This window comes from Solanum pennellii, chromosome 6 (assembly GCF_001406875.1).
Source record: "Solanum pennellii chromosome 6, SPENNV200".
Classification (NCBI taxonomy): Eukaryota; Viridiplantae; Streptophyta; class Magnoliopsida; order Solanales; family Solanaceae; genus Solanum; species Solanum pennellii.
In genome coordinates, this window is record NC_028642.1 from 4,083,962 (window position 1) to 4,099,126 (window position 15,165).

Here is a 15,165-nt window from a genome sequence, read left to right on the forward strand (position 1 = left end):
ATTATCTAACGACATTTTCAAATGAGCCAATATTTTTGAAACCTGCCCATATTTTAGAGGGTTGGGTGTGATATTTATATGGGTAAAATATGGGTTGATACCCATATTCAACCCATAAAATATGGGTAAAATATGAATTAGCTAAATGGGTTAAGTTTCTAACTTTTATTCACTAAAAATGTGTAACTTCTCTTCCTTTTTATGTTATTCAATAAAACTAATTATTATTCTCTATAATTGAAAAGTTGAAGTGTTTGACCCTCCAAATATATATATTTCAAATGTATATTTCTTTTTGTTAATTATAATTATATTTTATATTTGTTTAATATTATATTAGATAATAAATAATAGTATAAAATAAGCAAATCATGTATCAGTATTGACATTGCTTAAAGTGCATTAAGCATGTTTTAGTCCTAAAATGCAAATATTCATTTACTTTGAAATTAAAATATTTTTATCTTGTTATTACATTCAATTTTATATTGAAAAGTTATATGATTTTTCTTATTTATTTTTATAATACAATAAAACTAATGAAGCATTTTCAACATTTTTCATCTAAAAAAAGGCTAAAATATTTTTTCCATATTGAACTCTTAAGTAAAGTACTACTTATTGGTGAAAATATGGGAAATGTGGGTAAACTAGTATATTACCCAACTCATTTATTACTCAATCAATTTTTACTCATATCAAATATGAGCGGGTTAAATTATTACCACTATTTTGTATTTTGTTTGGTACAAATTAGGACCTATGTATAGTCAATCCATGGATTAATTATACCTCGGCACTATAGGATATATTATTAATACTTTCCATATGGAGGTATTAGTAATGCACATGATATTATACCATGTGATAAGTATACGCAAAGACAAAAATATTTCTGAAGTCATTTTAATATTTTATTTATTTTCTTGTGTTTACATTTATATTTGTACTAGTAAATTTATTTAAATAAATTAGCTTCAAAATTATTTAGAGAGGTTGTTTGTTACTAAATAAATTTAATACAAATCAATATGAATTTGAAATGTGACTTGTTCATTTGGATATGAAATTTGTGATATAAATTGAATATATATATATATATCATAGAGTTGTTTGTTACTAAATAAATATAATACAAGTCGATACAAATTTGAAATGTGAGTTGTTCATTTGGATATGAAATTTGTGATATTAATAAAATGTGAGTTGAACAATTAAAATATGAGTTGAACAATTATTTGTATATTGAACAACTAAAAATTTATATACATATTAAAAGTACAGCTTGCAAATTTTATGTGTAAATGTAGATGGTTTTTTTAACGATAAGGAAATCTTGGATCTGATCTGAGTAAACATAGACATAATAAGTAAATGATCAAATGTTCATTCTATTATTTTAGTTTTTCAATTATTTTTGTTGGAAATGTAGTCTAGCATAACGATTTTAATAACTATCAAAAATCACTGGTCTTCCAATTGATGATCAAAATTTTGAGTTTCGAACTTTCCTTGTAAGTTTTAACTATATCATTATGCTAATAATCTAAGACTGAATATGCAGATTTTTTAAAGAAAATTAATTGAACTTCAAAAACGGAAAAATAATAAGTTTTGGTCTATTTTATATTTTCCTTTCCATATTACTACCACAATTTTGGAAAGCAATTAAAATCTAGCACACTATAAAAGACAAAGCTAGCCTCATGTATTAATATCTTCTTCATAGATTTCTCCATTTTATTTTCATATATTCAGAAAAGCTCATAACTCTTAAGACTAGCGATAATGAGTAATTCAAAACTCAACTAGTCTGTAGTTGTAAAGTTAGAAGTCATCAAGAGCTTTGTACAAGACATTGATTGTACTTTAATTCCCTTGCCTATGTTGATGGCAAAACAATGGAAAAAGTCATAAATTATTCGAATAAACATTCGGAGGAAGGTGTTACGGAAGTTCAGTTAAAGAATTTTGATCAGAACTTCCTGAAGATGAGCCACTCAGAATTATTTGATGTTCACTTGGCTGCTAGATATCTTGATGATAAGCAATTGGAGGAGTTAATAATCCAACAATCTTTCGATAGAATCACAGGGAAAACACTAGAGGTAATACGTGATGTATTTGGTATCGTGAATGACTATACACCAAAGGAACAGGAGCAGGTCCATAGATAGAATGCTTGGGCTTTAATTAATTTTATAATATTTCTTTTATTTCCTTAGTTATATACTATTTTATTTTTATTTTATTTCTGTTAGTTGTATCATTTGTTGTTCCTTTTGGAGAAATAGTATTCGGTTTTCAATGATTTATAAATTATGTTGGAAAGAAATTAAAGCTAGTTATAATATTCGAAAAAGAACATTCATTCAAATGGTGGAAAAATGAATTTGATATCTTAAAAAGAATTATCTTAATTTATTCTTTCAATAAATTTGTGTTCTTTTCTTTCAAAGCATATCCAATAGACATGATATGTTTTCTTAATTTATTCCCATAATTTGAAGTCTAGAAAGCCTCTTACCATATATTTTTATTTGAAGTTACACATAAAACAACAAAAATGATTTTTGGTACTCGAGAATTCTCCTTTGGAACACTATTGAATTTGCAAAAGTAATTTTGAGAATATCTAGTTAAATTACACTTTCAATTTATATTTAGAAATATTATAAAGTATCTTTTTATATTATAAGTATTTAAATGAAACAACAAAAAATAGTAATAATAATGTAAATTATATGAAACTTCTTAAAATTCTTACTTGATTTACTAAGACAATTAGCGCAGTCATAACTTAACTTCGTTTTCAAAATCATTGAAGCAACATACATACACCATTGAACTCCTCTAAGACAATTGGTCTGGACATAATTTAATTTTCTACATTGTCCATCCAAATAAAATTAGTTGATTTACTACGTTAAATATCTAATATATTCCAGACTACCTAGACAACTGAAATTGCATGATTTTTGACGTCCAACTAAATTTCATATAATTAATTAAAAGCAGATGAAAAATCATGAAATTCCTTTAATACAATGTTATATTATTTAAATGTCATTTTAGAACTAAATAGACTATCAATATTCTAAAATTGATTCTAATGTATGTGTATGACCCCGAAAAAGACCTAAGTTAACTAGATCCTAACATGTTTTTATTGATTTTATAAGGTACTAAATATGTCTAATATATGGTATAGAGGCAGTAGCTAAATTATTTGGGGTGTTGGAAGTCAAACGTCAAGGGACGACCAAGACCTTTGACGACTAAGTCACCTAAATGTCTAAAATGTGACTCTATGTGTTTATGTGTGTTTCATGGTGTTTAAATGTTCTTAATAGAGTTAATATAGCATGTATAGGCAGTGGTTAAAGTTTAGTGAAGTTTGGAGGTCAAATGACCAAGAACGTCCAAGGCGTTCAAGAGATATGCTTTGAGTCGACCTTGTACGTCTAGGCGTGTTTCATCGAGTTTTACGTGTTTGTTTTGGATAAAATTCATGTGAGAGGTTTTAAAATTATATAATTTTATATTTGGGTTGGAAATTTCCGTGAAATTATCCCCAAGGACCATCAAAGTGGCCTTGAGGAAGGACACAAAGTTAGTGTGCAGGCTGTCCGAGGCAGACCCTGGCGACAGAGCAGTCAACGGCCAGTGGTGGCTGTGACGCTCCGTCAAAGGGTCCTTTAGTGAAGGAAATATCTAAGGGTGAAGAGAGGAAGCTTTTCCAGCCACTGTTGCCATCGACGGAGGCCTGTGACGACCCGTCGAGGTGGTGACGCCCCGTCAAGGCAGGCGTCGCGCGACCTGTTCTCCTGTGCAGGTCTGCTGCTAACCAATTCACCCCACTTTTGAAAGAAGTCATGGACGGTTATTTAAGGGTTATTTGGGTATTTTAATTAAGTATATAAAGGGTAATCACATGGAAGACCTCATTCTTCAAAATCATAAACCCAAAACACTTAGAAAATATCTCAAAACCTCCATTGAAGTCCAACTTGAAGAGGCAGCTTGGTGAGGGGTTTGTGTGTCAAAATTCTTCATCAAAGTGAAGAATTATCATCCTTGAGGTATGGCTTTTGATCGTTGAAACTCGTTTCAATAAGGATCCCTACTCTCAACATTTTTTTCAAAGTTTTCTAAAGTGAATTGTCCAATTTAATGATTCTACCATGGGTTCTTGCTTAAATGATTTCTATAAATTGAATTATGACCTAATTGATATTGTATTGATGAATTCAATTTAAATTACCTATAAACCCATGCAAATTGATGAACCCTAGTTTTTTTACTATAATGTGGGTTACTTGATATTAAGCTAATACTGATGAATTGTTATGTAGTTTCTTATGGGCTTTCTAATGATATAAGAATTTGTTATCTAATTGATCCTAGATTGTTAAACTAGATTGAATTGATAGAGATTTCATTAGATTTTATGATTATTGCTTGAATTTTTGGTTATGGCCTTGGGTAAGAGCCTTGTGATGTTGAACTGGACGATTTAGCATTGAATTGAAGTGTGATTAAGGGAATGAAGGTATTCTTCCCGGATTTCTTTAATTTTATAGTAATTATACTTCGATTCTATTGTAATTGGTATAATCCACTTATGCTGGTGGTGTTATGTGTTTTATTTGCAATTGATGTGGCTTTGTCGGCATTACTTTATGCAACATTATGAGCATGACCTTATTGGAAACTACTTGAAGTTATGTGGCTATTTGTGTAGTTTGATTATGTGAAGCATGACATTATCTATCTACATGTGAAGTTATATAGTCATATATTTATTCTTCTAGTAATGTTTCCTTAAGTGATCATATTAGACTTTGACTTGACATTTTGAGTATAGTGTAAGGTTAAGTCTTGGTTACTCCTACTTGAATTTATGTGTTTATGTGGAGTATATTAATGATGTTATGATTATATATACGATAACTTGAATATGTTAGGTTGTTTTAGAGGTGTTTCTAGAATAACTTGTACTATGTGTTAATAGTGAAGTATGTGATATCTTGTCCTAGTTGATTTGTATCTCTTGCTTGATATGTATATGGTTATGAATATATGATGTCTTGATTTAGGGTGTTATAACTCTTAGTCTTGAATGTATGAATGACATGTGACTTTAAATGATGTTATGAGAGTCTCTTATGTGCAAACCTTGACTTAAGGGTAATTTAAGATTGATTGAAGTGTAAGTCATAATGGTATCCTTCAAAGTAAAGAAATGATGGACATAAGTTTAGTTGTCTGGAACGACATCATATTAATCCTTAGGAAAGCCATCATGAGCTTCTTGTCTCCATTGTGAGGTATCCCTAATGGACCTTCCTTGGTAGGGTAAATGTGATTGGGTTATGAACTAGTTAAGGAACTTTTTTGTGTGAACCTAATGTATGAATTACTCTATGAGAATGAAGCTCGCACCGAGTGTGTGTGGTAAGGGGAAGTAGTTATAGTAAAGTATGAGACTAGATTACAAAGTATGCCCTTCATATTCCTTAACCATGTGCCTACATGGGATGTGTCTAAGTTCTACCGTTGGCAAATATAACAACCTCATCGGATTAGGATAGAACTCCAGATTCCATGTAGAGCTATCATAGTCTATGCCGTTATTGCCTATTCTCATCATATGGAATACCTATTAGCATTTGAGGAGTTTATGAATTTAAGGTGGTGGTATGGGACACTATCTAGACATTGCACACTTGAGTTTGAAGGTGTTATATTGAGTTCTTAGGTCTTGTCCAAGACCATTATTAATGTCCTTTATGTGATGTATGAGTCTCAATGAAATAATGTACTAATGACTTATGTTAAGGAGAATGTAAATCAATAAGTACTAATCTAAAGTGACTTAAGGATTCCTTAGCTAAAGTGTGGAGAGGGTATAAGGGATGATCTCTTCATGTCTTATCTTTGGAAGTCTTGAGTATGACGCTAGTTAGGGAAGTTTGTTGATTTTGTGGACATGATCTAAGCGTTAGTTAGTCTTAAGGACTATTTAGGCAATGTTGTAGAGGTCACTATGGAAGTTATCTTCTTGATTTACTTAAGTAGGTCTTTTGATAGCCTTTAGGAAGAGTATGTCATATCATCTATGTGTTTGTGATTCATGTGAGCATGATTTTATATTAGGGAGTCTATAGGATCTCTAAAGTGTGTGTGTAAAGGATTGTATGGGCGGTCGATTCACAACTCACTCAAGTGAGACTTAGAATTCACCTTTGCAAGAAGAATCTTACATTGATGTTTATGATTGCTTTGTAAGTATGTATGTGACTCATTATAGGTAATCTTAAGGGTAGTTTAGGCCCACTAGAGAGGGTGTATGGGCGGTCTCTCTTTGTCTGACTTAAGTGAATCTTATGATGACTTTAAGTGAGGAAATTACATGCTAGAAGTAACTTATGCGTTTCTAAATTGATTTATGATGTTATTATGATTAAAATTATGATTTTTAAATGAAAAGATGCATACTTACAATAAAGTCTGTTTTCATGATTTTTATGCATATAGCCATACTTAGTACATGTGGTTGTACTAACTCCATGATTTTATCTATCTATATAGTTCTTGGTAGGTGAGGAGCTTTGAGAAGTGAAGACTTGGACTTAGAAAATCGTTTGAGAGAAGTTCAAGTACGTCCTCACTTGACTCGAGGGCATATATGTCTTTTATGTTTTCATTCAAAGTATTGGAATAGGCTAAGTATTGCTATATTTGTATTATGAAGTATGGGCCATGTCTTAAGTATTCTTGTTTCTTAAGATGATGAGATTGAGACTTCGTATTTCCTATTACTTTTATATGAAAGAGATTTTTAAGACTATATTATTTTTTGTGAAAAGTTTTAATTCCGCTCTACTTTTCACTATGTATATGCAATGAATGATATGAAAGAGGCTTGTCTAAGAAATCCGAGAGTTTGACGACGCCGGTTACAATCCAAGATTGTACCCTAAATTCTAGGATATGGTTTCGGGTTGTGACAAGCTTGGTACAGAGCATAGGATGGTAAAAGTGATATTAGGAATCAAGAAGTCTCATCAATTCACGTCTAGTAGAGTCTTGACCATCGGTATGAGTCGCAACACATCTATGGGCGAGAGGCTGTAGGACGATAGAGTTTTTCTTCATTTCTACTCCTATGTCGTGCGGTATAGTAAATGTTATGATTATCCTTCTTATGAGTTTCCTTGTGTTTTCTAGGAGATGAATACTAGAAGGATGGCCGATAGAAGGTTGGAAGAGGAGAGAGTGAATGAGGAGGTTCCCTCTCAAGTTGAGCAAGTTCCTCAAGGTGGGAAGGAGTTCAAGGTGCTCAAGATGCCCAAATGCCCCCACAAGGTGATCTTATTCCTAATGTATAAGGAGGTATTGAGGTTCCGAAGATGTCTAATAGGGAGATTAGAGAGGCTTTGATTGCTATAGCCCGAGCCGTTACTATGCAAGTTAATTTGAATATGATGCCTAGGGTTGTAGAGAGAACTATGACATCTAGGTTGAGAGATTTTGTGAGGATGAATCCTCCTATCTTTCTTGGATCTAAGGTAAATGAGGATCCCCAAGATTTTTTTGATGGAGTGTACAAAGTTTTGAGTGCTATGGGGGTTACATCTAGGAAGAAGGCGGAGTTGGCTTCGTATCCAGTTGAGGGATATTTCTCAAATTTGGTACACTCAATGGAAGGATAATAGGCCGAAAGGATAGGGTCCTATTGAATGGGAAGAATTTAAGGAAGCTTTTCTTTGTATGTACTTTCCCCGAGAGAGGAAAGAAATTAAGGTGGATGAGTTTATCAATATCAAGCAAGGCAATATGAGTGTTGAGGAGTAATCTTTGAAATTCTCAACTTTGTCTAGGTATGCCCCTTCTCTTGTGTCCGATCCAAGCATGAGATGAGTCGTTTTGTAACGGGGGTAACCAACTTAGTGGTGGAAGAATGTCGTACCGCTATGTTGCATGATGATATGACCCTAGCTAGACTCATGGCGTATGCACAACCAATTGAAGAGTCTAAGCTTAGGAGGATGGCTAGAAGTTTGAAAAGGAGTGGTGCTAGTGATCAAGAGCAAACTAGGTTTAAGAAAAATGTTCAATCTCAAGGAGAATCTAGGAGTGCTAAGTTCATGGTTGAGAAAGGAGGTGGTTCCAAGGATGGCAAACCTACTTGTGCATATTGTGGCAAGAAAGATTATGGTGAGTGTTTTTTGGGTACCGGGAGTTGCTTTGGTTGTGGTAAAGATTGGCACAAAGTGAGAGATTGTCCTATGATTTCTTCTAGAGGTAGAGAGGGTAATCAAGTTGCTTCTAGTGGTCCAAAAGAAGATGCTCCGACAAAGAGGCGTTTCTATGCACTCCGTTCTAGGGTGGAGAAGCCGGATGAGAAGGAGAGTGATGCTGATGTTGGTAAGTTCTTTTTCTTTTGTTAAGATATGAGTTCCTTCTAAGTGGGGGAGTATGGTTTGCAAATGGGACAGAAGTCCTTGAAATTGTTGTTTGTGCATTATGTTTAGGTGTTAAGTTGAAATTGAATTTCATTAACTTCTTGCATTGTGAGTTCTATGAAGATTGATTTAACTATAAGAGGTGTATATATGGTGTTACTTTGCATAATAGAATATGTTTATATCATGAATTGTCTAAAATTAGAACTTCTGAAAAGTTGCTTTAAAATGGCTTTAAAATCCACTATTGCTTTAAGACTGCATGCTGCCATATTTTTTAGAAAAATGACTAATTAATTAGTTTGCCTAAAACTATTGTAATGTGGTTAGAACTAATTTATATGAGTAGGGTATTGAGCATAAAATGAGTTATTACTATTTGGACTGAAGAATGTGAGTTTTGTAGCATAATGAGTTATAAAATTGTTTTCTAGTTTCTTATTGTGTTGTGAATATCTTGACTTTGTGAAATTGATGTTTTCTTTTGATTATTTGTTGTATGGAATGGTTATTAGCTGCTAATTTAGTCTCTAATCTTGGAAGTGTTTGGAGAGTGGCAAGTGTCAGTCGAGGACGAATGTTGTCCAAGTGGGGGAGATTGTAAGACCCCGAAAATAACCTAGTTTAACTAGATCTAAAATGTTGGTATTTATGTTATAATGTACTAAATGTGTCTAATATATGGTATAGAGTAAGTAGTTAAAGTATTAAGTGTGTTGGAAGTCAAACGTCAAGGGACGACCAAGACGTTTGACGACTAAGTCGCCTAAATGTCTAAAATGTGATTCAATGTATTTATGTGTGTTTCATGGTGTTTTAAGGTTCTTAATATAGTTAATATATCATGTATAGTCAGTGTTTAAAGTTTCGTGAAGTTTGGAGGTCAAATGACCAAGAACGTCCAAGGCGTTCGAAAGATATGCTTTGAGTCGACCTTGTACGTCTAGGCGTGTTACATCGAGTTTTACGTGTTCGTTTTGGATAAAATTCATTTGATATGTGTTAAACTTATAGACGGTCATATTTAGGTTGGAAACGTCCGGGAAATTATTCCCAAGGACCACCAAAGGGTCATTGAGGAAGGATCCAAAGTAAGTGTGAAGGCTGTCCCAAACAGACCCTGGCGACGGAGCAGTCAACGGACAGTCGTGGCTGTGACGGCCCATGAAAGGGTCCCGTCATGAGGGAATCATCCAAGTTTTAAAGAGGAATCTTGGCCATCCACTATTGCCACCGACGGAGGCCTGTGACGAACCGTCGAGGTTGTGACGCCCCGTCAAGGGCAGGCGTCACGCGACCTGTTCTCCTGCGCACTTCTAAAATAAGTCATGGACGGTTATTTAAGAGTTTTTTGGGTATTTTAATGAAGTATATAAATATTAATCACATGGAAGACCTCATTTTTCAATATCATAAACCCAAAACACTTAGAAAATACTCCAAAACCTCCATTGAAGTCCAACTTGAAGAGGCAGCTTGGTGAGGGGTTTTTTGTGTCGAAATTCTGAATCAAAGTGAAGGATTATAATCCTTGGGGTATGGCTTTTGATCCTTGAAACTCATTTCATCAAGGAGCCCAACTCTCAACATTTAAGTTTTCTAAAGTGAATTGTCCAATTTCATGATTCTACCATGGGTTCTTGCATAAATGATTTCTAAACATTGAATTATGATATAATTGATATTGTATTGATGATTTCAATCTAAATTACCTATGAACCTATGTAAATTGATGAATCCTAGTTTTTGACTATAATGTGGGTTACTTGATATTAAGCTAATATTGATAAATTGTTATGAAGTTTCTTATGGGCTTTCTAATGATATAAGAATTGTATTCAATTTTTATCTAATTGATCCTAGATTGTTAAACCTAGATTTAATTTATAAAGTTTTCATTACATTTTGTGATTATTGCTTGAATTGTTGGTTATGGACTTGGGTAAGGGCCTTGTGATGTTGAATTGGACGATTTAGCATTGAATTGAAGTGTGAATAATGGAATGAAGGTATGCTGCCCGTATTTCTTTAATTTGATATTAATTATACTTCAATTCTATTGTGATTTGTATGATCAAGTTATGGTGGCGGTGTTATGTGTTTTACTTGCAATTGATGTGGCCTTGTCGGTGTTACATTATGCAACATTATGAGCATGGCCTTATTGGCAACTACTTAAAGTTATGTGGATATTTGTGTAATTTGATTATGTGTAGCATGAAATTCTCTATCTATATGTGGAGTTATATAGTCATATATGTATTCTTCTAGTTATGTTGCCTTAAGTGATCATGTTAGACTTTGACTTGACATTATGAGTATAGTGTTAGGTTAAGTCTTGGTTATTCCTACTTGACTTTATGAGTCTATGTGGAGTATATTAATGATGTTATGATTATATATACGATTACTTGAAGATGTTAGGTTATTTTAGAGGTGCTTCTAGAATGACTTGTATTCTGTGTTAAAAGTGAGGTATGTGATGTCTTGTCTTAGTTGACTTGTATCTCTTGCTTGATATGTATATGGTTATGAATATTGATGTCTTGATTTAGGGTGTTCTGGAATGTATGAATGACATGTGACTTTAAATGATCTTATGAGTCTCTAATGTGCAAACCTTGACTTAAGGGTAAGGTTAAGATTGATTGAAGTGTAAGTCGTAATGGTATCCTTCAAGTAAATGAATAATGGACTTAAGGTAATTTGGATGGAATGGAAACATATTAATCCTAAGGAAAGCCATCATGAGCTTCTTGTTTCCATTATGAGGTAGCCCTAGTGGACCTTCCTTGGTAGGGTAAACGTAATTGCTTATGAACTTGTTATGGAACCCTTTTATGTGAAACTAATGTATGAATTACTCTATGAGAACGAAACTAATACCGAGTGAGTACGGTAAGGGAAAGTAGTTCTAGTTAAGTATGAGACTATAATACAAAGTATGCCCTTCATATTCATTAACCAAGTGCCGACATGGGATGTGTCTAAGTTCTACCTTTGGCAAATAGAACAACCTCATCGGAGTAGGATATAACTCTGGATTCCATGTATAGATATCATGGTGTATGTCGGTTATTGACTATTCTCATCATATCATTTGAGGAGTTTATGGATTTTAGGTGGTTGTATGGGACGCTATCTAGACATTGCACAATAGACTTTGAAGGTGTTATGTGGAGTTCTAGGTCTTGTCCAAGACCATTATTTGAATGTCCTTTATGTGATGTATGAGTCTAAATGAACTAATGAACTAATGACTTATGTTAAGGAGTATGTAAATAAATGAGTACCTAATCTAAAGTGAGTTAAGGATTCCTTAGCTAAAGTGTGGAGAGGGCGTAAGGGATGATATCTTCATGTCTTATCTTCGGAAGTCTTGAGTATGACTCTAGTTAGGCAAGTTTGTTGATTTTGTAGAGGTGATCTAACCTTAGGAAGTCTTAAATACTATTTAGGTAAACTTGAAGAGGTCACTATGGACGTTATCTTCTTGATTTACTTAAGTAGGTCTTTTGATAGCCTTTGAGAAGAGAATGTCATATCATTTATGTGTTGTTGTATTAAGTGAGAATGATTCTATCTTAGGTAGTCTATAGAATCTCTTAAGTGCGTGTGTAAGGGATTGTATGGTTGGTCGCTTCACAACTCACTCAAGTGAGACTTAGGATCACCTTTGGTAGGAGGATCTCATGTTTATGTTCTTGGTGTCTATTTCGATTATAGGTGGTCTTAAGGATCATTCTGGTGTGCCTAGAGAGGGCGTATAGGAGGTCTCTCTTTGTATTACTTAAGTGATTCTTAGGATAGCTTTTAGTGAGGTAATTACATGCTAGGAAGTGTCCAAGATAAAGTTAAAGGACTTCACTGTACAGTGAAGGAACTTCACTGTAACAGTGATATAGCTCATTATAATGTTTTCCTAAAAATGTGAATAATTGCTTGAATGATTTCTTATGTGTTTCTAACGTGTTAAATGTTGTTCTTATGCTTATAGTATGATGTTTTGATCAAAATTCATGAAAATCGTGTTATTTACTGAATGTCCCTTTTTCATGGTTTTTGCATGACTTCCATACTTAGTGCATCTAATGTGCTAACCCCTTCTTTTCCCTTTTGACTAAAGTGCAGGGAATTGAAAGTCTTGATATGCCATGGAGGATGGATAGGTTTCTAAGGGTTGAAGATGAAGTATTGGTGAGTCCTCATCGATTCAAGGACAATATCCACATGATTCTTTTATTTCTTCTATGGGCTTAGTCTGAAGTATTGTATACTCCAAAGTATTGATAATTCAATAAGATGTTCTAAAGGCTTAATGTTTAAAATGAAAGTCTTCCACTTGTGTATTGATTATGGAAAGAGTTCTTCGTTACTCATTTACAATGTTTTATTATGCAATGAATGATATAAGTTGCTTTAATGAGACTTCTTGAAATCTCATTTTCCATGTGGTAACTCAAGGAGGATGTAACTTCTAAGGTGTACTTGCAGGTCAATTACATTAGGTCACCAGGCTATAAGTCTCAAGGAAGTTTTTCAGGCACCAAGACTTACCTCACTTGACCTAAGTATAGTAAGAACCATCTAGGCGAGTAGCTCATAGGAAAGGAAGGATGCTTTGAGTGCGGTCAGTCTGGTCACAGGTTGAGCGATTGATCTTCTAGACAGGGTCAAAGATGTAATAATGGTAGAGATCAGTGTACAACTTCTGCAGCACCAGCAGGTCACCCAACTCAGCAGAGTAATTCATACTGTACAGGTGGCGGTCAGCGCCAGAACTAGTTATATGCTCCTCAGGCTCGCTAGGATCAGGAAGTTTCTCCTGATCTAGTCACTGGGACGTTACGAGTCTTTGATCTTGATGTTTAATCATTGTTAGATCTAGGGGATACTCTTTCTTTTTTAACTCCTTACATAGCAGTCCAATTCAGTGCTAGTACAGAAACTCTCTTTGAACCTTTCACAGTCTCTACTCCAGTTGGTGACCCACTTATAGATAGACAAGTATACAGAAATTGCCCTGTCATAGTCTCTCAGAGATTCACCTCAGTAGATCTTGTAGAGTTAGAAATGGTATACTTTGATCTCATTCTACGCATGGATTGGTTGCATTCCTGTTATGTCTCAGCCAATTTTAGAACTAGGATTGTTCGTTTTTTCATTTTCCAAATGAACCAATCTTCGAATGTAAGGGTAGTACCTTAGCGCCTAAGGGACAATTCATTTCTTACCTTAAGGCTTGAAAGATTATCTCTAAGGGTTATCTCTATCATCTAGTTTGAGTTAAGGATTCTAGCTCTGAAACCCCAACTCTCGAGTTAGTTCCAGTAGTCATTGAGTTTCCAGAAGTGTTCCCAGAAGATCTTCCTAGAGTCCCTCCCGAAATGGAAATCGACTTTAGAATTGAACTCCTTCCTGATACCCAACGTACTCCGATTCCTCTCTACATAATGGCTCCAGTTGAGCTTATGGAATTGAAAGATCAATTGAAAGACCTTCTAGATAAGGGATTTATCAGACCTAGTATTTCCCCTTGAGGTGCATCAGTGTTGTTCATAAAGAAGAAAGAGGGTTCTCTTAGAATATGCATTGACTATAGACAGTTGAACAAGGTCATAATCAATAATAAGTATCCCATCCCCAAGATTGATGACTTGTTTCATCAACTTCAGGGTGCTAGTCATTTCTCAAAGATAGACCTCAGATCGTGTTATCATGAGCCTAGAGTCAGAGAAGGTGACATTCAAAAGAGAGACGTCAGGACTCGGTATGACCATTATTAATTTGTATTTATGTCCTGTGGACTAACCAATGCTCCTGCAGCTTTCATGATTATGATGAATGGAGTGTTCAAATAGTAATTGCACTTGTTCGTTATCATCTTTATTGATGATGGCCTCATTTACTCTAGGAGTGAGAAAGAATATGTGTGTCATCTGAGATTTGTTCTGTAGACTCTCATAGATCGCCATTTATTTTCTAATTTTAGCAAATGTGAGTTCTGGTTGCAATTCGTTGCTTTCCTTGGTCACATTGTATCTAGCGAGGGGATCCGAGTGGATTCGCAGAAGATAGAAGCAGTAAAACAATGGCCCAGACATACCTCTGCTATATATATAAGAAGTTTCTTAGGTCTAGAGGTTTATTATAGAAGGTTCATGGAAGGATTTTCATCCATAGCCTCATAATTGACTAGGTTGAGTTTAAAGATGGTCAAGTTTCAGTGGTAAGATGATTGTGAGAAAATATTTGCAGAATTGAAACTTATATTGACTACAACTACTATCTAGACTCTATCAGAGGGTTTAGATGGTTATGTGATCTATTGTGATGCATCAATAGTTATCATAGGTTGCGTGTTGATGCAGCGAGATAAGGTTATAGCTTATGCTTCTAGACATCTTAAGGAGCATCAGAAGAACTATCTAACTCATGAACTTGAGCTTGAAGTAGTGGCGTTTGCACTCAAGATATGGAGACACTACTTTTATAGTGTTCATGTAAATGTGTTCACTGACCATAAGAGCCTTCAGTATGTGTTCACCCATAAAGAGTTGAATCTTCGCGAGAGAAGATGGCTTGAGTTCCTTAAGGATATTATATAAGTGTGCATTATCATCGTGGTAAGGAGAATGTAGTAGTATATTCTCTTAGCAGATTATATATCGGTAGTGTAGCCCATGTTGAATAA

The 15,165-nt window shown here is 34.2% G+C and overlaps 1 protein-coding gene across 1 annotated transcript; it reads left to right on the plus strand.

Moving 5' to 3' along the window:
* The first annotated feature begins 1,901 nt into the window (after positions 1-1,901).
* LOC107021984 (SKP1-like protein 11) lies at positions 1,902-2,177 on the plus strand. The gene has a single exon (XM_015222690.1). The coding sequence runs from the start codon at positions 1,902-1,904 to the stop codon at positions 2,175-2,177; it is 276 nt and encodes a 91-aa protein (XP_015078176.1).
* The last annotated feature ends 12,988 nt before the right edge of the window (positions 2,178-15,165 follow it).

What these genes read in the sequence shown, in the direction of transcription:
- LOC107021984 (XM_015222690.1), top strand. Translation starts at nt 1,902, where the DNA reads ATGGAAAAAGTCATAAATTATTCGAATAAACATTCGGAGGAAGGTGTT.